This window comes from Bufo bufo, chromosome 2 (assembly GCF_905171765.1).
Source record: "Bufo bufo chromosome 2, aBufBuf1.1, whole genome shotgun sequence".
In the NCBI taxonomy this organism is placed as follows: Eukaryota; Metazoa; Chordata; class Amphibia; order Anura; family Bufonidae; genus Bufo; species Bufo bufo.
In genome coordinates, this window is record NC_053390.1 from 239,139,073 (window position 1) to 239,167,038 (window position 27,966).

Here is a 27,966-nt window from a genome sequence, read left to right on the forward strand (position 1 = left end):
TGTTTTAGTGTCTCCATGTTCTGAGAGCTATAGTTTTTTGTTATTTTTTTAAGTGGTTTTCTTATGTAAGGGCTCATTTTTTTGCGTGATGAGGTGACGGTTTTATTGGTACCATTTTGTGGGACATACAACTTTTTGATCACTTGGTGTTGAACTTTTTGTGATGTAATGTGACAAAAATGGCTTTTTTTGACACTTTTTTTTTTTTTTACGCTGTTCCCCCGAGGGGTTAGGTCATGTGATATTTTTATAGAGCTGGTTGTTACAGATGCAGCGATACCTAATATGTATACTTTTTAAATTTATTTCACTTTAACACAATAATAGCATTTTTGTAACCAAAAAAATGATGTTTTAGTGTCTCCATGATCTGAGAGCTATATTTTTATTTTATTTTTTTAGCGATTTTGTTATGTAGAATTTTTTTTTTATTCCCTACTTGGGGAATTATTTTTTTTACATAAGAAACCTTTTTTTTTTTTTTTTTTTTTAACACTTTTTTATTTTATTTTTTATTTTACACTTTCGTCCCCCTTAAGGTCATACAAGACCTCTGGGGGACATTTAACTTCACTTTTTTTTTTTTTTCACAGTTGATTTCTCCTGTAACTGGGGTTGACATAGTAGCCTCAGTGCAGGGCTGATCGATTTCTCTGAAAGACCTCACAGATCCTGCACTCTCTGACCCCGGCGATCACATGACCGCATAGTGCTTCCGGCACTGTATACACAGCGCTCGATCTAGAAGGCAGGGACACCTGGGCACTGTCCCTGCCTTCTCTAAGGGTTGCCTTGCTGTCACTGACAGCGGTCAACCCGATCTGTAGCTGCACGATTAGCGTGCAGCTGCAGTTTTTGAATTGACGTTCAGGAACTTCCATTCAGAAATAGAAAACCACCTCCCGGACGTTTTTAGTCTATGGGCGACGGGAGGTGGTTAATCAGACCTCAGATCAGACCCCCAATGTTAATAAGACCCCAGTAAGACCTCAGATCAGACCCCCATGCCTCAGTTCAGCCCCCAATGCCATTTATGAGCCCCCATTATGAGCCCCCATGCCATTTATGAGCTCCCATTATTAGCCCCCATGACAGTTATGAGCCCCCCATGCCATTTATGAGCCCCCAGTGCCATTTATTATGCTCCCAGTGCCATTTATTGTGCCCCCCAGTATGAGCCCCAGTGCCACAGAGCAATTAAAATAAAAAAAAACACTTCCCTCTCCTGCTCCTGGATGCCACCGCTCCTCACCTCCAGTGCGCTCTGTCTTCTTCCTGCTGTCGGCTGTGCTGTGACCCGATGTGCACAGCATGAGGTCACAGCGCGCACTCACGCTGTGCACAGCATTCACAGTCGACAGCCAAGGACCAGAAAGTGGTGAGTACAGAGACTTTACCGCTTCCCAGTCCTCCGGTACTAATGAGCGCTTCCAAAAATGGAAGCGCTTCATTAGTACTCGCCCCATAAAACGCAGGGGCATTTTCCCCCCACTTTTGGGGGAAAAATGCATCTTATGGTGGGAAAAGTATATAAAATTATACTTCTGATATATATGAATGCATACTGCATAGGAAACTAGTACAGAGGTTTTTGGCCATAATATATTTTCAGCAGTTTAACATGGAGATCTAAAGCTCAGTGGTTAAGGTTTTTGCCTTTAATGTAAATGGTTTTGAGTTCGAATCCAGACAGAAACATATAAAAACTAGAGGCTAAATAAACAGGGTTAAAACCGAGATTTTATTGAAAATAAAATGGAGCAAAACGTACATTTGATCAAATAACATGTGTGTTAATCCATGCCAACCTTTTTAGTTTGTGTAAACAGTATTTTTTGTTGGAAAAGGTGGCAACCATAACAGCACCCCCACCACCCCCCTTCCCCCCACTCAGGACCTCTATAGGCCCGCTCACTGCAGCAAGTAAAGCCTCAGTCAGTGTTATAAACGTCAGGACTCACTTTGGAAAAAACTTTTTTTCCTTTCCATTTTAGTTATGTCTACGGAGATGTGTGGGGGCTCATTGTTTACAGGACGATCTGTCGTTTTTGGCAATACCATTTTGGGATGTATATGGGCCTAACTTTTTTTAAATATTGTATTATATACACTCACCTAAAGAATTATTAGGAACACCATACTAATACGGTGTTGGACCCCCTTTTGCCTTCAGAACTGCCTTAATTCTACGTGGCATTGATTCAACAAGGTGCTGATAGCATTCTTTAGAAATGTTGGCCCATATTGATAGGATAGCATCCTGCAGTTGATGGAGATTTGAGGGATGCACATCCAGGGCACGAAGCTCCCATTCCACCACATCCCAAAGATGCTCTATTGGGTTGAGATCTGGTGACTGTGGGGCCATTTTAGTACAGTGAACTCATTGTCATGTTCAAGAAACCAATTTGAAATGATTCGAGCTTTGTGACATGGTTCATTATCCTGCTGGAAGTAGCCATCAGAGGATGGGTACATGGTGGTCATGAAGGGATGGACATGGTCAGAAACAATGCTCAGGTAGCCCGTGGCATTTAAACGATGCCCAATTGGCACTAAGGGGCCTAAAGTGTGCCCAGAAAACATCCCCCACACCATTATACCACCACCACCAGCCTGCACAGTGGTAACAAGGCATGATGGATACATGCTCTCATTCTGTTTACACCAAATTTGGACTCTACCATTTGAATGTCTCAATAGAAATCGAGACTCATCAGACCAGGCAACATTTTTCCAGTCTTCAACAGTCCAATTTTGGGGAGCTCGTGCAAATTGTAGCCTCTTTTTCCTATTTGTAGTGGAGATGAGTGGTACCCGGTGGGGTCTTCTGCTGTTGTAGCCCATCCACCTCAAGGTTGTGCGTGTTGTGGCTTCACAAATGCTTTGCTGCATACCTCGGTTGTAACGAGTGGTTATTTCAGTCAACGTTGCTCTTCTATCAGCTTGAATCAGTCGGCCCATTCTCCTCTGACCTCTAGCATCCACAGGGAATTTTTGCCCACAGGACTGCCGCATACTGGATGTTTTTCCCTTTTCACACCATTCTTTGTAAACCCTAGAAATGGTTGTGCGTGAAAATCCCAGTAACTGAGCAGATTGTTAAATACTCAGACCAGCCTGTCTGGCACCAACAACCATGCCACGCTCAAAATTGCTTAAATCACCTTTCTTTCCCATTCTGACATTCAGTTTGGAGTTCAGGAGATTGTCTTGACCAGGAGCACACCTCTAAATGCATTGAAGCAACTGCCATGTGATTGGTTGACTAGATAATTGCATTAATGAGAAATAAAACAGGTGTTCCTAATAATTCTTTAGGTGAGTGTATATTGCCCATAATATGTTTTTGTTGTTGTTTATTTTTATTTTAGGGAAGGGGGGGTGATTTGAATTGAATTTTAAATATTTTCAGAACTTTTTTTACTTCTTTTTTTCTTTTTGTTAGATCCCCAAGTGGACCACAATTTTCAATCATCAGATTGCAACTTATACAGAATAATGCTTCATTATTCTGTATAGAAATCACTGTATCACAGTTCAGTGCTGCCACCTAGTGGCCTGAACTGGGATATACTAATAATGAGCCTTGAAGCCTAGTACAGGCTGCGGCTCATTTTTAGAAAAGGGTGCTTTCAAGCATTTCTGATAGGGGAAAGCATGCCTGAACAGGAAGCCCACTCTTCCAGTTTTTAACACTCTCAGATGCCAATAGTGACATTTGATCATGGCATCTGAGTGGTAAGTGTCCAGGTCAGCATTACTGCAGATTGTGGACTTTGGCCTCAGGTACCTGTTGTATGAAACAGCAGGCACCCAGTTGCAGTGGCACCCGCTCCACTGCATAGCGGGCATCATCTTTAAAGACCCAACATGTGCCGTACATTTACAGCAGATGTCGTAAAGGGGTTAATGGTCACATGAAGCTTTCTTTCTGCATGGACACTGGAACTTGTATAGGTACTTTGGGAGAGAGGGGTTGTGTGTGCCTACAAGCGGCCGGGTGAGGGAGGGTAAATGTGTGAGGGAGGGTAAATGTGTGAGGGAGGGAAAATAATAATGATCGGGTCCTCATCCCGATCATCATCTAGAAACTATACGTGAAAATCGCACCGCATCCGCATTTGCTTGCGGATGCTTGCGATTTTCATGCAGCCCCATTCACTTCTATTGTGTGTGACAACAGCAATATATATTTTTAGCGTATACTGTGCTAAGTACCGTGTAATATGCCTTTGCGGACAGTTAAATTATCCGCGCCACATCTCCCGTTTAAAGTGTGCGCATCCCTAAAATATCAATGACATCCAGTGCAGTTTTTCCGTAGACGGTGTCCCCTGCAGACAGCTAAATTATCCGCGCCACATCTCCTGTTTATAGTGTGCGCAGCCCTAAAATATTATCGACATCCAGTGCACCTGACCAGGCCCACATCTGCTGTGTAAGGTGTGCGCTTCTAAAATTGTTCTGTGACATAAAATTTTATTTTTCAATAGACAGTGTCCGCTTCTGACAGTGACCTTACCAGGCCCACATCTGCTGTGTAACGTGTGCGCTTCAAAACATTTTCTGTGACATAAAATTACATTTTTCAATAGACGGTGTCTTCTGACAGTGACTTGACCAGGGTCACATTTGCTGGGTAACGTGTGCACTTCAAAAATTTCTCTGTGACATAAAATTTTATTTTTCAATAGACGGTGTGCTCTTCTGACAGTTGGGAGTGGGAAATTTGCACTCCCCCCACTTGCCTTCCTTGGATGTGGTAGCCGTTTCTCAGGATCCCTCTCTGGAGTCGAACACTGATTCCCCGTTACCCGTGGTCACCATGTTAGGCGCATAAAAGAACATTGAAAGTTGAAAGGGCATGTGCGATCAGGTGGAAGTTATCTAGTGTCAACAAAGTGGCAGCGGGCCCTCGCCCATAATGGGTCAGCTCACCTGCAGGCACTCAACTATAATTTTTTCGATGGTCAGCTAAGCAGCAGGCACTCTCCCTCACCCTCACCGCCGGGGGTCACGTAACTAATTATCACGGAGGAGTCTCGTTGGTTATCGGAATTAACCAGACAAATCGCTTCACCAACTCAGAACGGCCATGCACCTCCACCCACAGGATCGAGAAAGAGCTATCAATCTGTCAATCCTTTCTGTGTCCGGGCCGGGTGAGGTTTGCCATGTTGAGTCAAATTAAGCTGCAGGCTCCACTCCTGGTGGTGCACTTCCATCAATTAGTTTAAGTTTCATCTTTGCAACCATACTCCCCCCGGAACCCAAAGAGTTTGGATTCCTGGAAGCTGCTCCGCGGGTCATGGGAATAACGCCGCTGGATTGCCTGTCGGATCGTCTTCGAACCTCCGACTTTCGTTGTTGATTAACCTCTAGCTGCGCAATAAGGATGCCACCGGCCGTCCCTCTTAATCATGGCCCCAGTTCCGAAAATCAATAAAATTTTTGGCTGAGCTTGCACTTTATATACAAGTAAATATACATAAAATAATGTTTCCTAACAATTTTTCCTCTAAAATCAATTTCATCTTCGGTTTTGTGCGTATTATTGTCAGTCTGTAAAAGTGGCGTACTAATCGGACAACATCGTTCCCAGCAGCGACCTGGGAGTCCAAGATGGATCCATACTTCCTCACCATGCTGTTTCTGAACCATTTCAGTGGTGTTTTCATCAATTTCTGACATTTTCCTGTGAACCAAACACCCTCCCCTCTTCAGAGCAGGGGTTTGCCTGGTTTAATGCTCTGGTTCTCCCATTGACTTCCATTGTGTTCGGGTGCTCTGTAGAGCACCAGAGCATCCCAAATGTGTTCAGCCAGAGCACCCGAGCACTATGTGCTCGATCAACACTAGTGCTGTCCATAAAATGGCTGCTGATGGACGGTCATGTGAGCAGGCATCTGTGCCATCTGTGCTTGTTCTACTGGGAGTTTAGTGCAGGTGCAGTGTATTTGAATGGAGGATACATCACATGGAGGTGATTTGCCTGGTCACATGACCCGCCATCAACAGTCATCTTATGGAGAGGACCTCTGTATGGACAACACAAACAAGGGGACATACCTTATAAAATATAGCAAATGGTGCAGAATTTTAACAAACGCTATATTAGTAAGGGTCCATTCACAAATTGAGTATCCAGAATACACCCGGCCGGCACCCCCATAGAACTGCCTATTCTCGTCTATTTTATGTGCTGTCCGCAGCCATTCCTGCCCCATAGGGAATGAATTGGTCTGCACCCGTTCCAGATAATTGTGGAACGGATGCGGACACATTTTACGGACGTGTGAATGGACCCTTATTGTCATATAGTCATCTCAGATACAAATCGGTCAACAGTAACCAGAAAGTGGCCAACAACTTTAAGGATCGAGACTAGAGATGAGCGAATCGAAGAATTTCAGGAAAAATTTGATTCACACTGAATGCAAATTTCCTCACGCTTCGTAGTAACTAGTGATTAGCGAGCACCAAAGTGTTCATGTGTTCGGTCCGAACACATCGCGATATTCGTGCGCTCGGCCGAGCACCCGAGTATAATGGAAGTCAATGGGAGGCGAACAGGCACCCCCTGCTCGGATGAGGGTAGTGTGGCTGATTCATAGGAAAAGGTCTGAAAGTGATGGAAACACCTCTGAAATCGATCAGGAACGGCAGGGGGACCATGTCTGGATGCATCTTGGACACCAATGTCGCTGCTGGGAACCTTGTTGTCCGAGTTGTACGCCACTTTTACAGACTGACAAAAAAAACGCCTAAAACCCAGCCCCCACAAAAAAAATCCTTTTTGGAGGAAAAATTGTTAGGAAACTTTCTTTCCTGCAGATTCAATTGCATATACAGTGTAAGTGCTGACAAAAATGACAAGGAAAAAGAGATACAGCCTCTATATCACATAAAGGAGGGCATCATTTACATGGTGCTACAATTGTTCAGGTAGTGGGACTCCTACACTCATACAGCCTATGCAGTAAGTAAAAGGCTTGCCAAAAAATACAAGGAACAGGCACTCCAATGCACCTTTTATTACACATAAAGGAGGGCATCATACACACCCTTTAAAAATTATTAATAATAGCCTGCTGCTGACCCTCAAAAAACATTAGGAGCAAGGGACTGCTGGTTACCCTCTAAAACATTACGGGTGAGGGCCTGCTGCTAAGCCGACCATCTTGAACATTATGGTTAAGGGCCTACTGGTGAGCTGACCCTGGAAAACATTGGAGGTGAGGGCCTACAGGTGAGCGAACCCCTTAAAACATTGTAGTGGGGGGCTTATGGTGAGCAAACCCAATAAAACATTGTAGTGTGGTCGTACAGCTGAGCAGACCGTATGAAACATCAGAGGTGAGCTTCCTGAAGGTGAGCGAACCCCATAAAACATTGTAGTGAGGGCCTACAGGTGAGCAGACTGTATGAAACATTGGAGGTGAGGGCCTACAGCTGAGAAGACCGTATGAAACATTGGAGGTGAAGGCCTACAGGTGAGCGAACCCCATAGAACATTGTAGTGAGGGCCTACAGCTGAGCAGACCGTATGAAACATCGGAGGTGAGGGCCTGAAGGTGAGTAAACCCCATAAAACATTGTAGTGAGGGCCTGCAGATGAGCAGACCATATGAAACATTGGAGGTGAGGGCCTACAGCTGAGCAGACCGTATGAAACATTGGAGGTGAAGGCCTACAGGTGAGCGAACCCCATAAAACATTGTAGTGAGGGCCTACGGCTGAACAGACCTTCAGGGTGAGGTTGCTGGCGGGGTGTTGCCCTGCCTTTGTTGGAACTGCTGTGTGTTCCCATTGTCTCCCTTCCCCGGTTGCCTAAGGAAGTATGGACTCTGCCGCCAGCGTTGTCAGATGGAAAATTCTGGAGCAATCTCTCAACAAGTACCTTCTGGTATTGCACCATTTTACTCGTCCTCTCCACCACAGGAATGAGAGATGAGAAGTTTTCTTTGTAGCGGGGGTCGAGAAGGGCGAATACCCAGTAATCAATGTTATCTAAAATGCGTATAACGCGAGGGTCGCGGGTAAGGCAGTCTAACATGAATTCAGCCATGTGTGACAGAGTACCAACAGGCAAGATGTCAACATCAGGATGACTCTCCATCTCCTCTTCCTCCTCCTCCTCCTCTTCAGCCCATCCACGCTGAACAGATGGAATTAAAGTTTCATGGGTACTAGCCTCAGTAGCAGAGGCAACAGTCTCCATCTCCTCCTCCTCCTCCTGCTCTTCACGGTCCAATTCGTGCTGAGAAGACGAACTGTGGGTGGTCTGGGTATCACCCTGTGAGATGTCCTCCCTCAGTTCCTCATCTGCCACATTCAGAGCATCGTCCTTAATTGTGAGCAGCGATAGTTTGAGTAGACACAGCAGTGGGATGGTTACGCTGATAATAGCGTTATCGCCACTAACCATCTGTGTGGATTCTTCAAAGTTTTTTAAAACCTCACACAGGTCTGACATCAATGCCCACTCCTCGCTTGTGAATAGTGGCAGTTGACTTGAAAGGTGACGACCATGTTGCAGCTGGTATTCCACAACTGCCCTCTGCTGCTCACAAAGCCTGGCCAACATATAGAACGTGGAGTTCCAGTGCATGCTCACATCGCACAACAGTCGGTGAGCTGGAAGCCGCAATCGCTGCTGCAGCGTTGACAGGCCAGCTGAAGCTGTGGACGACTTGCGGAAATGGGCACACACGCGGCACGCCTTCACTAGTAGCTCTGGCAAATTGGGGTATGTTTTGATAAACCGCTGAACCACTAAGTTTAAGACGTGGACTAGGCATGGGATGTGTGTCAGGTTGCCGATCTCCAAAGCCGCCACCAAGTTACGGCCATTGTCAGACACAACCATGCCTGTTGTAGGTTGAGTGGAGTTAAGCCACAGCCCGGTCTGGTCCCTTATACCCTGCCAAAGCTCTGCAGCGGTGTGCTGTTTGTCCCCTAAGCAGATCAGCTTCAGCACGGCCTGTTGACGCTTACCCACAGCAGTGCTACACTGCTTCCAGCTAGCGGTTGATGGCTAATGGCTGCTGGAGGTGGAAGTGGAGGAGGATGAGGCAGAAGAGGAGAAGAAATGGGGGTTGGAGCCAATAACATAGCTTCTTGCGGAGACCCTGATGGACGTAGGGCCAGCAATCCTGGGCATGGGTAGCACCTGTGCCGTCACAGGGTACGACTCACTTCCGGCCTCACCACATTCACCCAGTGTGCTGTCAGGGAAATGTAGCATCCCTGGCCACCAGCACTTGTCAATGTGTCTGTGGTTAAGTGGACCTTCCCAGTAACTGCGTTGGTCAGGGCACGGGTGATGTTCTGGGACACATGCTGGTGTAAGGCAGGCACAGCACACCGTGAAAAATAGTGGCGGCTGGGGACTGCGTACCGATGGACCGCGGCCGACATTAGGCAGCAGAAGGCCTCAGTGTCCACAAGCCTATATTGCAACATTTCAAGGGCCAGTAATTTTAAAAGTTGGCAATTAAGTGCTATGGCCTGTGGGTGGGTGGGTATTTGCGCTTGTGTTCAAATGACTGTGGTATGGACATTTGGACGCTGCACTGGGACAGGGAAGTGGATGTTGTTGCTGCTGGTTCATTCGAAGGTCCAGGTGCAGGGCGAGAGGCATCCGGGCCTGCGTCTTGGACAGGGGATTGGACAGCACGTAACACAGGGGAAGAGGAGGCAGTGGTGTGACCCGCAGACCCAGATTGTGGACCCAGGCATTCGGCCCACTTAGTAGGGTGTTGGATGCCATGAGGCGGATCATGCTGTGGTGGTGAGCTTGCTAGTGTTCATGCCTCGGCTCATTTTGGTACCTCATAGGTTGCAAACTACCACTCTTTTGCCCTCTGCACTTTCCTCAAAAAAGCGCCATACTGCGGAACACCTACCCCTTGCTAAGGTTGATTTACGCATGGGGGTGATCGGTGTAACAGTTGTGGGCCTGCTTGGTGTGGGCCGACTTCTCCCTTTTGCAACCCCACTGCCTCTTCCAGCCTGTTGCGGTGCTGCTGATCCCTCCCCCTCTGTACTGCTGTCCTCGCTCGGCTTTTCACCTTCCCATGTTGGGTCAATGACCTCATCGTCCAACACCTCCTCTTCCACTTCCTCACTCTGATCATCCTCCTGTCTTGACCTAACCACAACCTCAGTGATTGACAACTGTGTCTCATCGTCATCCACCTCGTGAACTAATGATTGACGTTCACCACCGTCATCTTCTTAAGACTGTCAAGGCTCAAGAGTTTGGGAATCAGGGCACAATATCTCAGGTCCCTCTTCAAGCATGCTGGCCGTGAGGGCCAAATCTAATAGTGGAGCTGAAAAGAGCTCCTGGGAATATCCGAGTGTGGAATCACTCGTTTGGCAGGCCTCTCCATGGTGGGAGGAAGGATGATCTGAGCAAGGAGTTGGCTGACCAGACTCTTGGCTACAGAGACTGGACTTGGTGGAAGAGAGGGTGGTGCTTAACCGACTGGAAGCATCAAGCCAAACGACCAACTGTTCGCACTGGTCTGACTTGGACAGTGTTGTCGTGCGCCGCCTAGCTAAGTTGGACATGAAGCTGGGTACGGTTTTATAATTATAATTTTTTTGGTGCACTGGCAGCAGGCACAGTTTCATTGCACCCAGTGCCACGACCTCTGCCTAAACCATCAGCATAACGCCCACTTCCCCGTCCCTTAGTGCTGGCCTTCTTCATATTTATGGATTTTTTACTGGTTGTGACGCTGTTTTTTTTTTTACTGTCCACAAAAGACATTTTTCAGATACAGGGCAGTATATGACACAGAACAGCACAGATTTTTGGACAGTGTTTTAGCCACAGATTATTGTAATCTGCAGTACAGACACAGTTTTATAATGTTGCTTATGTTTATGACTATATTATTCCCAATATATGGGCCTGAAGCGCACAGACGGTACAGAAATGCAATGCGCTGCGATTAACATTTTAAACCGTAGACAAGAAAACTGGGTGCTGATTTAGTGAAATGTGTATATATATTGACTTTCACTTTTTCCCACTACAGGGAGTGCAGAATTATTAGGCAAGTTGTATTTTTGAGGATTAATTTTATTATTGAACAACAACCATGTTCTCAATGAACCCCAAAAACTCATTAATATCAAAGCTGAATATTTTTAGAAGTAGTTTTTAGTTTGTTTTTAGTTTTAGCTATTTTAGGGGGATATCTGTGTGTGCAGGTGACTATTACTGTGCATAATTATTAGGCAACTTAACAAAAAACAAATATATACCCATTTCAATTATTTATTTTTACCAGTGAAACCAATATAACATCTCAACATTCACAAATATACATTTCTGACATTCAAAAACAAAACAAAAACAAATCAGTGACCAATATAGCCACCTTTCTTTGCAAGGACACTCAAAAGCCTGCCATCCATGGATTCCGTCAGTGTTTTGATCTGTTCACCATCAACATTGCGTGCAGCAGCAACCACAGCCTCCCAGACACTGTTCAGAGAGGTGTACTGTTTTCCCTCCTTGTAAATCTCACATTTGATGATGGACCACAGGTTCTCAATGGGGTTCAGATCAGGTGAACAAGGAGGCCATGTCATTAGATATTCTTCTTTTATACCCTTTCTTGCCAGCCACGCTGTGGAGTACTTGGACGCGTGTGATGGAGCATTGTCCTGCATGAAAATCATGTTTTTCTTGAAGGATGCAGACTTTTTCCTGTACCACTGCTTGAAGAAGGTGTCTTCCAGAAACTGGCAGTAGGACTGGGAGTTGAGCTTGACTCCATCCTCAACCCGAAAAGGCCCCACAAGCTCATCTTTGATGATACCAGCCCAAACCAGTACTCCATCTCCACCTTGCTGGCGTATGAGTCGGACTGGAGCTCTCTGCCCTTTACCAATCCAGCCACGGGCCCATCCATCTGGCCCATCAAGACTCACTCTCATTTCATCAGTCCATAAAACCTTAGAAAAATCAGCCTTGAGATATTTCTTGGCCCAGTCTTGACGTTTCAGCTTGTGTGTCTTGTTCAGTGGTGGTCGTCTTTCAGCCTTTCTTACCTTGGCCATGTCTCTGAGTATTGCACACCTTGTGCTTTTGGGCACTCCAATGATGTTGCAGCTCTGAAATATGGCCAAACTGGTGGCAAGTGGCATCTTGGCAGCTGCACGCTTGACTTTTCTCAGTTCATGGGCAGTTATTTTGCGCCTTGGTTTTTCCACACGCTTCTTGCGACCCTGTTGACTATTTTGAATGAAACGCTTGATTGTTCGATGATCACACTTCAGAAGCTTTGCAATTTTAAGAGTGCTGCATCCCTCTGCAAGATATCTCACTATTTTTTACTTTTCTGAGCCTGTCAAGTCCTTCTTTTGACCCATTTTGCCAAAAGAAAGGAAGTTGCCTAATAATTATGCACACCTAATATAGGGTGTTGATGTCATTAGACCACACCCCTTCTCATTACAGAGATGCACATCACCTAATATGCTTAATTGGTAGTAGGCTTTCGAGCCTATACAGCTTGGAGTAAGACAACATGCATAAAGAGGATGATGTGGTCAAAATACTCATTTGCCTAATAATTCTGCACGCAGTGTATATGGGCCTGAAGCACTCAGACGGTATAGAAATGCAATGCGCTGCGATAAATGGTTTCTGCTGCAGACAAGAAAACTGGGTGCAAATTCAGTGAAATTTTTATATATTGTATATTGATTTTCACTTTTTCCCAATATATGGGATTGAAGCACTCAGACGGTATAGAAATGCAATGCGCTGCGATAAATGGTTTCTGCCGCAGACAAGAAAACTGTGTGCAGATTAAGTGAAATTTGTATATATATTGATTTTCACTATTTCCCAATATATGGGATTGAACACTCAGACGGTATAGAAATGCAATGCGCTGCGATAAACGGTTTCAGCCACAGATAAGAAAACTGGGTGCAGAGTCAGTGAAATTTCTATATATATTGATTTTCACTTTTTCCCAATATATGGGATTGAAGCACTCAGACGGTATAGAATAGCAATGTGCTGCGATAAACCGTTTCTGCCGCAGACAAGAAAACTGGGTGGAAATTCAGTGAAATTTGCATGTATATTAATTTTCACTTTTTCCCAATATATGGGATTGAAGCACTCAGATGTTATAGAAATGCAATGCGCTGCGATAAACGGTTTCTGCCGCAGACAAGAAAACTGGGTGCAAATTCAGTGAAATTTGTATATATATTGATTTTCACTTTTTCCCAATATATAGGATTTAAGCACTCAGACGGTAAAGAAATGCAATGCGCTGTGATAAATGGTTTCTGCCGCAGACAAGAAAACTGTGTGCAGATTAAGTGAAATTTGCATATATATTGATTTTCACTATTTCCCAATATATGGGATTGAACACTCAGACGGTATAGAAATGCAATGCGCTGCCATAAACGGTTTCAGCCGCAGATAAGAAAACTTGGTGCAGAGTTAGTGAAATTTGTATATATTGATTTTCACTTTTTCCCAATATATGGGATTGAAACACTCAGACGGTATAGAAATGCAATGTGCTGCGATAAACGGTTTCTTCCGCAGACAAGAAAACTAGGTGGAAATTCAGTGAAATTTTTATGTATATTGATTTTCACTTTTTCCCAATATATGGGATTGAAGCACTCAGACGGTATAGAAATGCAATGCGCTGCAATAAACAGTTTTTACCGCAGACAACAAAACTGTGTGCAGATTCAGTGAAATTTGTATATATATTGATTTTCACTATATCCCAATATATGGCCCTGAAGTGCACAAACAGTATATAAATGCTATGCACTGCGATAGACGGTTTCAACCACTGACAAGAAAACTGTGCTGATTCAGTGAAATTTGCATATACAGATTTTCACTATATCCCAATATATGGCCCTGAAGTGCACAGACGGTATTCTAATGCAGAGCACTGAGATTAATGGGTTAATCAGCTGACAGCAAAAATGTGGTCAGATTCTGGGACAAAAAAATATTGTTTTCACTGATATTCTTCCTATCTATGCCCCTGATACACAGAAGGTATTGCACAGATGTCAGAAGTCACTGCAGACACCTTCTATTAAGATAGCCAATAAAGCGATTTTTTTTGTAAAAAAAAATAAAATGCACTTTAAATTGCTGCCAACACATGCAGTAGTCCTTAAAAGGACTTTTGGGTCTTTGAAACGTCTTGAGAAAGAGTAATTTGCGATCACAATCTTCCTACACTGTCTGTCCCTTCCTAACAGCAGCTCTCCCTGACTCGCAATGAGCCGAACCCACGTGAACGGGTGCTATATAGCACCCGATGACGTGCTCCGGCTAGTCAATCACTGTAATGCCAGTAGAAAACATGGCTAATGGCTTTACAGTGATGGCAATACTTACTAGCATGTTTATTGGCTGCTTAGAAGGCGCCAAACGTGCGGGGAGGAGACTCGAGCATGGAGCTCGAGCACATGTGGTACTCGGCCGAGCGCTCGGATCGGCCAAGCATAGCAATGCTCGAGCCGAACCGGTACTCGGCCGAGCATGCTCGCTCATCACTAGTAGTAACGAAATGCATTTATCCTAAACTGGCTGCTGCACGTGTGAGGACATGGAGAAAGGAAGTCTGGGATGGCAAGATCACTCATACTGACATGCATGCAGCCAATCATCAGCCAGTCCTGTGATGTCACAGCTGTATAAATACGGCAGCCATCTTAGATTCTGCCATTCACCAGTGTACTTTATGCAGGGAGAGACGTGTCTGCAGGCGCTAGGGGAAGTGGTAGAAAAATCGTCACTGTGCTAAAAAAATAACATTTACAAGTGCCGGGAAAGATTATTCAAGGTGTAGGGAAAGGATAGGGAGGAATCATTCCACTGCATTTCTGTTGAACAGGGTTCATTCGGGGAGGTGACAGCCTGGGAAATAGGAACATTCCTATTAGACCTTGCAGCACTGACTGGGCACCGAAATTGCCTTTATGCAGCTCTGTAATTCCAGCAAACCGTTCTTATTAGGGGGCAAGTGCTGTTTTATACAGGTATTAACAGGGATTATTACAAGGGAATATTTCTACGTCTAATTTGCCCTTGTGCGGTGCACTTATCTGTAGTAAAAGCTTTTGTGGGGTGTTTTAGCAGAAAAAGAAAAAATACATTTGCCTCTCTGCAGTGCAGTAATCTGTAGTAAGGGCTTTTGTGGAGAGTTTTAGTGGAGATATAAAAAATACATTTGCTGCTCTGCGGTGCAGTAGTCTGTTGTAAAGGCTTTTGTGGGGAGATTTAGTGGAAAATTAAAATATATATTTGCCGCTCAGCCGTGTAGTTATTTCTTGTAAAGCCTTTTGTGACATGTATTAGCGCAAAAAGAAAAAATACATTTGCCTCTCTGCGGTGCAGTAATCTGTAGTAAAGTCTTTTATGGGGTGTTTTAGCGGAAAAAGAAAAAATATATTTGCCGCTTAGTGGTGCAGTAATCTGTTGTAAAGGCTTTTGTGGGGTGTTTTAGAGGAAAAAGAAAACAAAAATTTGCCAATCAGCGGTGCAATTATTTCTTGTTAAGCTTTTTGTGACGTGTATTAGCGCAAAAAGAAAAAATACATTTGCCGCTCTGCGGTGCAGTTATTTCTTGTAAAGCCTTTTGTGATGTGTTAACGCAAAAAGAAAAAATACATTTGCCACTCAGCGGTGCAGTTATTTCTTGCTAAGCTTTTTGTGACGTGTATTAGCGCAAAAAGAAAAAATACATTTGCCGCTCTGCAGTGCAGTTATTTCTTGTAAAGCCTTTTGTGATATGTATTAGCGCAAAAAGAAAAAGATACATTTTCCGCTCTGTGGTGCAGTTATTTCTTGTTTAGCCTTTTGTCACATGTATTAACGTAAAAAGAAAAAATACATTTGCCGCTCAGCTGTGCAGTAATCTGCTTTTTGTGACGTGCAGTAGCACAAAAAGAAAAAAATACATTTGCCGATTTGCGGTATAGTTATTTCTTGTAAAGCCCTTTGTGAAGTGTTAGCGTAAAAAGAAAAAATACATTTGCCGCTCAGCTGTGCAGTAATCGGCTTTTTGTGACGTGCAGTAGCACAAAAAGAAAAATTACATTTGCAGCTCTGCGGTGCAGTTATTTCTTGTTAAGCTTTCTGCAACATGTATTAGCGCAAAAAGAAAAAAATACATTTGCAGCTCTGCAGTTGTCAAAGCCTTTGGTGTGCGCCGTGACACTGTTGCCACGCTTGCAGTTGCCTGTGGCAATGTGTTGCTGTTATAGCATGCAGGGGCAGTGTCCCGGCCTTTGTTGTGTGCGCTGTAACATGGTTGCCACGCAAGCTTGTGTGTGCACTTCCCCTTTAAGTTGTTTCTTCCTTCTGTCTGGTGGTCGTGGGGTTAATGTCTTACTTGGTGTGGAACTGGGTGTGGTCTCTAGGCTCTATTTATCCTTGTGTTTTGAGCCTGAGATCTAGTTTTGTTTCTAGCTTTGGTGTGTGTGTGTGTGACCGCCAGATCTCTGAGAAGTTCTGACGGACGTTATTCAGTACCTCTTGCATGATGTTCCTTTGTTTTGGTTTCGTTTTCTCATCTCTCCTCCCTCTCCCAGCTGTCATCTATTAGCAGTGATCGCCTCCCTTTATATCCCCTCCCATACTGCTTCACTTTGCGATTTATACCACTTCCTGGATTGTGCTCACTGCTAGATGCTGCAACTGCTGGTTCCTCAGATTAGTCTATTCCTTTATTTGTGTTTTCCTGTTGGCTTGATTCTAGGTGACCCTGACTCCCTCCGTATTGAGTGCAGGGAGCCGGTGGTCGTGTCCCCTCTTTATTATAGGGTTTTCAGGTGCTACTCAGTCTAGGTACGGGGGCATGCAACTTTCTATCATTAAGATCTTTGCATGGGCTGAGCAGTCAGGGAGAGCTCTAGGGCTTTTGTAGGGCTCACCCATATGTTCCTTAGTTTGGGATCAAGTCAGTTGGATCTTTATTTGTGACTTCTAGTTTTCTGCAACACCATCCGTGACAGTGTGTTGGAGTGTTGATGTTCCTGGATTCCATCTGGCCATTCTTTTGGCCATCCTAGTACAACATCAATGTCACCTTGCTTCTATGTTTTATCCCCTACCCTTACCTGTTGTGTTTGGTGTGTGTTTATGTTATGGGTGTGTGGTGATGTCTTTTTTGGTGTACTATGTCTGGCATGTTTGGTGTTATGCCTGGAATGGTTGCTAGACATCCCCTTGTCTGTCTATGCCTCCGGAATGAGGCCCCATTGGTTTTCCGCAGGGGTGAACCTAAAGTTTAGGAGCAGACTTGCCTGGAGCCAGCTTGCATCCGGTGTTTGCAGGAGGTTCCAGGTTGTCTGGTTGTCATTCCATCTTTGCTGCAGCCGGTAAGTGTTTGTTGTTCTGGTGTGTTTTTACCTGGTGCTTACCTGTCGTTCAGTTGCTGCTCTATCTTTCTTCCTTCTGTTACTAGTCCACTGGAGACTCTGGTTCGTCTGTGTCCTTGAGGAACTGGTTGTCTCCTATTCCGTACCCCTATTCAAGGGACCATTAGGGTCAGCAGTATCCAGATTCCAGTGTATGAGCCCTCCCACCTTTAGGGGGCGCTCATATGGTCAGGAGATCAGGGTAAGGATTAGGGCGGCTGTAGGAGGTGACCTGCGCCTTTTCCCTGTGTCCAGGCTTAGTAACAGCCCTCATAATATGGTGGGGAGTTTCCCCCACTCCCCATAGTGACAGAGGTTCAGTAATCTGTAGTAAAGTCTTTGGTGGGGTGTTTTAACAGAAAAAGAGAAAATACATTTGCAGCTCATTGGTGCAGTTATTTCTTGTTAAGCCTTTTGCGACGTGTATTAGCATAAAAAGGAAAAAAATGTATTTGATGCTCTGCGGTTCACTTATGTGTAGTAAAGGCTTTTGTGAGGTGCTTTAGCGGAAAAAGAAAAAAAAAATGCCGCTCTGCGGTGCAGTTATTTCTTAACTCCATAAGGACAGAGCCTTATTTCACCTTAAGGACCAGGCCATTTTTTGCAAATCTGACCAGTGTCACTTTATGTGGTAACTTTAAAACGCTTTGACTTATCCAGGCCATTCTGAGATTGTTTTTTTCGTCACATATTGTACTTCATGATACTAGTAAAATGGAGTAAAAAAATAATTTTTATTTATAAAAAAATACCAAATTTGCCCAAAATCTTTAAAAATTAGCAAATTTCAAAGTTTCAATTTCTCTACTTCTATAATACATGTTAATACCTAAAGAAATAGTTATAACTTTTCATTTCCCATATGTCTACTTTATGTTAGGATCATTTTGGGAATGACATTTTATTTTTGGGGGACGTTACAAGGCTTAGAAGTTTAGAAGTAAATCTTGAAATTTCTCAGAATTTAAAAAAAAAAACTTTTTAAGGACCAGTTCAGGTCTGAAGTCACTTTGTGAGGCTTACATAATAGAAACCACCCAAAAATGACCCCATTCTAGAAACTAAACCCCTCAAGGTATTCAAAAATGATTTTACAAACGTCGTTTACCCTTTAGGTGTTCCACAAGAATTAATGGAAAATAGAGATACAATTTAAAAATTTCACTTTTTTGGCAGATTTTCCATTTTAATATTTTTTTCCAGTTACAAAACAAGGGTTAACAGCCAAACAAAACTCAATATTTATGGTCCTGATTATGTAGTTTACAGAAACACCCCATATGTGGTAAACTGCTGTAAGGGCACACGGCAGAGCGCAGAAGGAAAGGAATGCGATACGGTTTTTGGAAGGCAGATTTTGCTGGACTGTTTTTTTTGACACCATGTCCCATTTGAAGCCCCCCTCATGCACCCCTAGAGTAGAAACTCCATAAAAGTGACACCATCTAAGAAACTACACCCCTCAAGGTATTCAAAACTGATTTTACAAACGTTGTTAACCATTTAGGTGTTCCACAAGAGTTATTGGCAAATGGAGATGAAATTTCCGAATTTAAATTTTTTGGCAAATTTTCCATTTTAATCAATTTTTTCCAGTTACAAAGCAAGGGTTAACAGCCAAACAAAACTCAATATTTATGGCCCCTAGAGTAGAAACTCCAAAAAAGTTACCCCATTTTAGAAACTTCGGGTACAATTGCACACATGCTTTTTCCAGCTCACCTGTCCAGTCTGTATTGCTCCCGACTCCTGAAGCCTTGGGTGAGTCCCAGTTAAGGCAGCGCAGAAGATATGAGGAAAAACGGCTTCAGATTCAATGAAAGTCCTCTAAAACTTCTCCTTTATTTTGTATAATGAATGGTACAGCAGACACATCCACTTTGCATACAGTGATTGTTAACGCGTTTCGTCCTTATTCATTATACAAAATAAAGGAGAAGTTTTAGAGGACTTTTATTGAGTGTTCAATCTGGTTGTCAAGCGTTTCCTGAAGTCTTCCACCCTTCTGCAAGACATCATAAAAATGGCCAGGAAACTTTGCATGCATTTCAGCCACTCGTACACCGTGAAGCACACCCTCCTTGAGCTGCAGCAGCAGAATGGCACCCTCCAAAATAGGCAGATATGCAACGTTTCCACCAGTTGGAATTCCACCCTCAATATGTTGGACCAACTGTACGAACAGAGAAAGACCATCAACGATATTCTGATGATCCAAGCAGATAGGAGTACTCCCCTGTGTAATTTTGATGTCAGCCAGTGGCAGCTCATGCGTGACACCTGCAGTTGGCTCAGGCCCTTTGAGGATGCCACATTATTTGTCAGTCGCCAGGACTACGGGATGAACAATGTCATTCCACTGCTTCATGTCCTGGAACAGATGCTGGTAAATCTGTCTGGTCAGGAACTAGAGATATGATGTCTAAATCTCCCGGCCACATGAGCCCTATGGGGGCTGAACTGGAGAAAGAGGAGGAGGGGGACATTGGCGCACAAGCAATGTGTAGCGAAATGGATGGTTTTTCTATACAGGTGACAAGAGAGAAGGAGCAAGAGGGAGATGAGGAAGATGAGGAAGATGACCCAGGCACACCGATGCAGGAAGCCGTGGAGATGGAGGCAGGGAGTTCCTCCGAGTCACTTGCGCAAATGGCCCGCTACATGCTCACTTGCTTGGGTAGTGACAGCCGAATTATCACCATTCGGCAGACGGATGACTTCTGACTCTGCACCATGTTGGACCCTTGCTACCGGTCCAAAATGGGGGCTTTTTTTTACACCCACTGAGAGGGAGGACAAACTGAACTACTATAGAGACATCCTTTGTAATCAGTTGGCCGCTGCCTATCTTCGCCATTGTCCATCCTCTCACAGGTCTGACCGGGGGGGCCCTCTGCCCTCACGTTCCACTGCCATGGCTGCTGGGAGGGGTGGGGTGGCAGGAGCAGTACCAGCTCCATCAGCAGCAGCCTGAGTCTAGAGTCACTGATAAGCAGCTTCCTTCACCCACAAATCCACTGGACTACTGGTCAGCCAAACTGGATTTGTGGCCGTAACTAGCAGAGTTTACCCTGGAAAAACTGTCCTGTCCGGCCAGTAGTGGGGCATCAGAGCGGGTGTTTAGTGCGTCGGGGGCCATAGTTATCCCAAGAAGAACTTTCCTGTCCACCCAAAATGTGGAGAGACTGACCTTTTTTCAAGATGAATCGGGCGTGGATTAGCCAGGAATTCCACCTACCAATGCCTTACTCATCAGACTAGATCATCCATGGGGTCACACCAACACTTTGACAAAAGATACCGGTTTCTTCTGGCTACCTGCCTCAGCTACTATTCTGAAGCTTCCACCTGATGCCACACATCTGATGCCAAGTGCTCCTTCTTTCACCCACCATCTTCATTGCGTACTGGTATTGCCACCCATCTCCCAACTATGTCACCGTGCCACTCTGGCCTCCTGATACTGCTGTCATTGGGCCACTATTTAGCCTTTTTGGCTTGGCTGACATCATTTATTTGACCCTTCTAATCTGTCAGAAGAAAGGTTAAATGAGACGCACAACGAATCATGTCTGTGTAGCAGCTGTAAGGCCTGTATGGTCCCATCAGAATTGGCTTATGATTTGGTAGCCAAAAGCAGGAGTGGGTACAAAACACAGAAGACATGCAACTATTCCGTCCACGTGTCATCTCTGTTTTGGATCCACTCCTGTTTTTTTTTTTGGCATTAGCAATATTATGGATTACTGACCAAATGCTGACTGAGTGAATGCGGATGCTCTACAGACAAGATCCGTTTTTTTGTGGGTTATTGTTCTGACCAGAGGAAGGGCAAAATAATCAGTGGCATTGACAAACTTACTGCTGACACCCTCTCCACTCTGTCGGGGGCTCTACTTGCATAAGCGTTTAATAGAACAGGGTCTGTAGACATCTATGTGGAAGCAGCTGATGACAGTGTAAATGGAGTGCGCTTCTTCTTGGCGCTAACATCGAACTGTAAGGCTGAGTTCATACATGAGTTATTTGGTCAGTTTTGGCCCCGTGACTGCCCAAATAAGTGAAGTGTGCAGTGATTCTAAGAGCGACGCCTGTCATCTGCATGTCATACGGACTCTGTATTTCACTATCAAAGCAGACTCCCTATGTGTGTTACAGCAAGGCACAGTGTTCTGTACCACTATGAAGGCTCTCTGCAGCCAGGAAATAGCCGTTTTTTAACGTAATTCTCCACAAATTTATTCTTACCGAACCAAATTTTTCCAAAAATTCGGCAAACCGGCGAATCGAATCTTTTAAAAATTCGCACATCTATAATCGGGACAGCAAGAGATACTTTTCTCTAACTTTCTATAATGTAATGACAACTGCCAACTTATGCTGAATATCTCCTAAATAAATGATTATTTCTCTACACAAGGGGACACATTTACTAATACTATCTAGTAGGTGTAAACCTAGACTAGACAGTATAAATATGCTCCAGGTCTATTACTGTGGCTGATGCTGGATGACTTTATGTAATCTATTGGTTAGATTACTTTTGTAGTAAAAATTAGCAATAAAATTTTGGCCCAGTTTTGGCATACAGCACCATACATCTTAACCACCTCCCGTCCGCCCATAGACTAAAAACGTCCGGGAGGTGGTTCTCTATCTCTGATAGAATGTTCCTGAACGTCCATTCAGAGACTACAGCTGCACGCTAATCGTGCAGCTGCAGATTGGGCTGCCCGTTGTCAGTGACAGCAGGGCAACCCTTAACTCCTTAAGGACACAGCCTTATTTCACCTTAAGGACCAGGCAATTTTTTGCAAATCTGACCGGTGTCACTTTAAGTGGTGATAACTTTAAAACGCTTTGACTTATCCAGGCCATTCTGAGAATGTTTTTTCGTCACATATTTTACTTCATGACAGTGGTAAAATGGAGTAAAAAAAAATAATTTTTATTTATAAAAAAATACCAAATTTGCCAACAATTTGGAAAAATTAGCACATTTCCAAGTTTCAATTTCTCTACTTCTATAATACATAGTAATACCTACAAAAAATAGTTATTACTTTACATTCCCCATATGTCTTCTTCATGTTAGAATCATTTTGGGAATGACATTTTATTTTTGGGGGACGTTACAAGGCTTAGAATTTTAGAAGTAAATCTTGAAATTTCTCAGAAATAAAATGAAAAAAACTTTTTAAGGACCAGTTCAGGTCTGAAGTCACTTTGTGAGGCTTAAATAATATAAACCACCCAAAAATGACCCCATTCTAGAAACTACACTCCTCAAGGTATTCAAAACTGATTTTACAAACGTTGTTAACCCTTTAGGTGTTCCACAAGAATTAATGGAAAATAGAGATACAATTTAAAAATTTCACTTTTTTGGCAGATTTTTCATTTTAATATTTTTTTTCCAGTTACAAAGCAAGGGTTAACAGCCAAACAAAACTAAATATTTATGGCCCTGATTCTGTAGTTTACAGAATCACCCCATATGTGGTCGTAAACTGCTGTACGGGCACACGGCAGGGCGCAGAAGGAAAGGAATGCCATATGGTTTTTGGAAGGCAGATTTTGCTAGACTGTTTTTTTTGACACCATGTCCCATTTGAAGCCAGGGGGGCTTAGATGGGGTCACTTTATGGAGTTTCTACACTAGGGGTGCATTAGGGGGATGCACCCCTAGAGTAGAAACACCATAAAGTGACCCCATCTAAGAAACTACACCCCTCAAGGTATTCAAAACTGATTTTACAAACATTGTTAACCCTTTAGGTGTTCCACAAGAATTAATGGAAAATAGAGATACAATTTCAAAATTTCACTTTTTTGGCAGATTTTTCATTTTAATATTTTTTTTCCAGTTACAAAGCAAGGGTTAACAGCCAAATAAAACTCAATATTTATGGCCCTGATTCTGTAGTTTACAGAAACACCACATATGTGGTCGTAAACTGCTGTATGGGCACACGGTAGGGCGCAGAAGGAAAGGAATGCCATACGGTTTTTGGAAGGCAGATTTTGCTGGACTGTTTTTTTTTGATACCATGTCCCATTTGAAGCCCCCTGATGCACCCCTAGAATAGAAACTCCAAAAAAGTGCCCCCATTTTAGAAACTACGGGATAGGGTGGAAGTTTTGTTGGTACTAGTTTAGGGTACATATGATTTTTGGTTGCTCTATATTACACTTTTTGTGACGCAAGGTAACAAGAAATAGCTGTTTTGGCACCGTTTTTTGTTTTGTTTATAACATTCATCTGACAGGTTAGATCATGTGGTTCTTTTATAGAGCAGGTTGTCACGGATGCAGCGATATCTAATATGTTTACAATTTTTTTATTTATGTAAGTTTTACACAATGATTTCATTTTTGAAACAAAAAAAAATCATGTTTTAGTGTCTCCGTAGTCTGAGAGCCATAGTTTTTTTCAGTTTTTGGGCGATTATCTTAGCTAGGGTCTCATTTTTTGCGGGATGAGATGACGGTTTGATTGGCACTTTTTGTGATGTAAGGTGACAAAAAATGGTTTATTTAGCACAGTTTTTATTTTTTACGGTGTTCATCTGAGGGGTTAGGACATATGATATTTTTATAGAGCCTGTCTATACGGACGTGGCGATATCAAATATGTATACTTTTTTTTTATTTATGTAAGTTTTACACAATAACAGCTTTTTTAAAACAAAAAAAATGATGTTTTAGTGTCTCCATATTCTGAGCTATAGTTTATTTTTTATTTTTTGGGCGATTGTCTCAGGTAGGGGCTCATTTTTTGCGGGATGAGGTGACAGTTAGATTGGTACTATTTTGGTGGGCGTACGCCTTTTTGATCGCTTGCTGTTGTACTTTTTGTGATGTAAGGTGACAAAAAAATGGTTTATTTAGCACAGTTTTTATTTTTATTTTTTTACGGTGTTCATCTGAGGGGTTCGGTCATGTGATATGTTTATAGAGCCGGTCGATACGCACGCGGCGATACCTAATATGTCCATTTTTTTCCCCTATTTTTTCCCAATTTTTTTTACTTTATTTGGTGAAAATGACGTTTTTGTTTATTTTTACTTGAAACTTTATTTTTTGGGGGGGAAACTTTATTTTTTCAACTTTTTTTTTCACTTTATTTTTTGTCCCACTTTGGGACTTGTACTTTTGGGGGTCTGATCCTTTACAATGCATTCCAATACTTCTGTATTGGAATGCATTGGCTGTATGAGTAATACAGTGAGTATTACTCATACAGCTTCCGGCCTGTGAGATCCAGAGGGCTGGATCTCACAGGCTCATCACAGGAAGGCAGCGCCGATGCCTCAGGAAGGCATCACGCTGCCTTCAATGCCATCGGGTCCCCCCCACAGCGCCACGGGGACCCGATGGCACCACCACCGCCGCCTGCACAATAAAAAGCCGCAAACCGCAGGTCTGAATTGACCTGCGGTTTGCAGCGATCGCCGACATGGGGGGGTCACAGGACCCCCACCCGTGCATTTAGCCGAGGTGCCTGCTCAATGATTTGAGCAGGCACCGGCTTCCGATCACCGCCCGCCACGCGGCGGTAATCGGAAATACCAGGACATAAGGGCGTACCTGTACGCCCTGTGTCCTGAAGAGGTTCGAGGAGGCAGGGACAGTTCCCAGGTGTCCCTGCCTTCTAGATCGCTGTATACACAGCGCTCAACAAGCGCTGTGTATACAGTGCAGGAAGCGCTATACGCTTCCTGTTACGGCCCGGCGGTCATGTTACTGCCGGGGGCTGGAGGGTGCAGGAGCTGTCGGGTCTTTCACAGACCTCGATCAGCCCTGCACTGAGGCTGTACAGCTCTGTATTGCCCCAGTTACAGGAGAAATCAATAGTGAAAAAAAGTTAAGTTAAATGTCCCCCAGAGGTCTTGTATGACCTTATGGGGGACGAAAAGTGTAAAAAAAATACACTTAAGGAATTCCCAAGTGGGGTCATTTATGGGGGTATCCACTATGTAAGCCCTACAAAGTGACTTTAGACCTGAACTGGTCCTTAAAAAGTGGGTTTTGGCAATTTTCTTAAGAATTTTAATAATCTGTGAATAGCTTGGATAAGTAAAAGTGTTCCAAAGTTATTACCACATAAAGTGATATATGTCAGATTTGCAAAATTAGGCCTGGTCAGGAAGGGGGCAAATGGCCCGGATGTGAAGTGGTTAAGCCATACTCCTTTCCCACTTCATCTGTTATTTTGTAAACCACAGACGTTTGACTAGTTACCTACTGTAGAGGTTAGTAAAATTAAGTATATGATTGTGGAATCGGAAGATCAGGGGAAGAAAAGGAATCTATGGGTATGACAACACAGTACAGTCGTGACCCATGGTGACAGCCAATTAGGCCACAGCTGCCCTTCATTTAACTAATAAAGACCGCACTGTATAGCCTGTCATCATTGTTAATGGCTGCACGGTATTATTTAATAACAATAAAGACTTACTATACATAATAGTTAAATAAAAGGCACTTGTGGCCTAATTGGTCGCGCAATACTCGACCGCAGCTGGCTGCAATCTGAACCCTTTGCATCCCTTATGTGTTGGGCTAGAAATCTTGTACTATTGGTAAAAACTCATTCATTAGGTAGAGTTAGGTTTTAAGATGTCAATGAGAAGTTCATAGTCACAGCCCATATACAATCCTTATTCAAAGTACACAACTGTAAAAGAAGCTTATTGATAGTTTCCAGATCCTGATTAGTATGATTCATGGAGTAAAAAGGAACAGAAAAATGTTGAAAACAACAAACCATATGTATTGAAAATATGCTAGATGCAAATAAAAATGCAAATGATGCAAATTAAATCTGCTGGTTACATTTGTGGACTTTATAGGCAATGTTAAACAATGCATCTCATTAGTTTAAAGTATCCATGAGTTATACATTGTATACAGGAAGAAGCCTAAAAGAGGTTTTCTGGAAACAATTTAAAATGGCCGCCAGTAACCTGTCCTAGAATGTGAGCAGGGCTGGTTACCTGCTTAGAGGGTTGAGGGCTCATTACACTGTGCTCTGACACTAGAGCATACTATTATTTGTGAGCGTTCCTGTGAGGCTGCTCAGCCTGATGGCATATCGTAGGCAGGATTACAAAATTACCATCTGTTGTAAAGCAGTAGAGAGGCTCTGCCCCCTCACACCCCTACTCGGCTCTGGAAGTGGAGGCAACCAGTCCTGCTCACATTCTAGGACAGGTATCTGGCAGCCATTTTAAATCTTTCCTGGAGAACCCCTTTAAAGGGAATGTGTCACCATCAGATTAGTGACAAATATCCTTTTTTCTAATTTTTTTAATTTTATTTTTCTGACTGGATTTTTTTATTCTATTTCCTGAGCTGTTAATAGAATTTAGGGCTATGCTTTATAGCAGCCACATGGGCCACAGACAAAATAGTCTGGTGGGAACCTCATTAACATCTATGGGAGAGTTTTCTAGGCATCTACTGTGACTTGTGCAAAGGTCATTGTTGTGTCAATCACCTATTGTAAGTGGTGGATCCTGTGTTATCTATATAAAGGTAATATCTGTCATTCTAATCCTGTCTGTAATGACAATGAGATGACTGCTCGACTACATATCATACAATTGCCACACATACTGCTATGACATCTAACAACAAAAAGTTGTCTGGTTGAAACAAAACTGCATTTTGGATTACGGGCCTCTTTAGGTTGGATTATTGCTTTTGGTCCTACCATGTAACAAAAAAAAATAAAAAGGATAAAATAAAAGATCTAGTGATTAAACCACTTATATATGGACAACATATAACTTACTGTCATTGGTATGTTCCATGCCATATAAACATGGGACTTGAACTCATCCATCCAGACCTCTGCAGCACGTAGGGCGTTACGCTTTGCATAGTAATCAATGTCATTATTATAAGGCTTCTTTGTGCGTTCAATATGGGCAACTCTTGAGCAAGGCAAAACTTCCATACTTCCCCCACACTGCCAAACCTAGAAAACAGATGTCAACAAAATGAGAACTTTAAGATTATCTTATCATTATCTGTAGTCTTAAAGGGGTTTTCTAAACTCCCCTTTGTTAACAGCTGAAAACATGTCAAGAAAATAAACTTTAAGATTATTTTATAATAATAACATAAAAAGAGATGTGTATCCTGTTTCAGTGCTCCCTGTTCATTTTTGGTGCTGTAACAATGATGTCCCTGACTACCCCATAGCATTGATTCAGTCAAGCACTGGCCTCAGTGGTCACATGGCGTAAAAAAAAAATGGACAGCAATCTAATCAACGCCAAGAAAAACATAGGTGCATGCCTGATGGTGGGCTTGGCCCAATTTACCCATCCAGAGTCAATTAAGAATAATTAAAGATCGAGGCAGTACTCTATGTAGGTGAACAACTTAAATCCAGTAGTCATGTTTTATCTAATACTAACCCCTTTCAAACATGTATTAGCTGAAATGTTGCTACTCGCTGCTGCCACCATCTTTTCGTCTCATTGTTGATTGACATGAGGTAGT

At 43.3% G+C, this 27,966-nt stretch overlaps 1 protein-coding gene across 1 annotated transcript in view; it reads right to left on the reverse strand.

Annotated features, from left to right (window-relative positions):
* GALNT9 (polypeptide N-acetylgalactosaminyltransferase 9) overlaps positions 1 to 27,966 on the reverse strand; it is an 832,217-nt gene that overhangs the window by 173,098 nt on the left and 631,153 nt on the right. Inside the window, exon 7 of the mRNA XM_040416273.1 lies at positions 27,251 to 27,436. Coding sequence (XP_040272207.1) covers positions 27,251 to 27,436 — 186 coding nt within the window. The remainder of the gene's footprint in view (positions 1 to 27,250; positions 27,437 to 27,966) is intronic.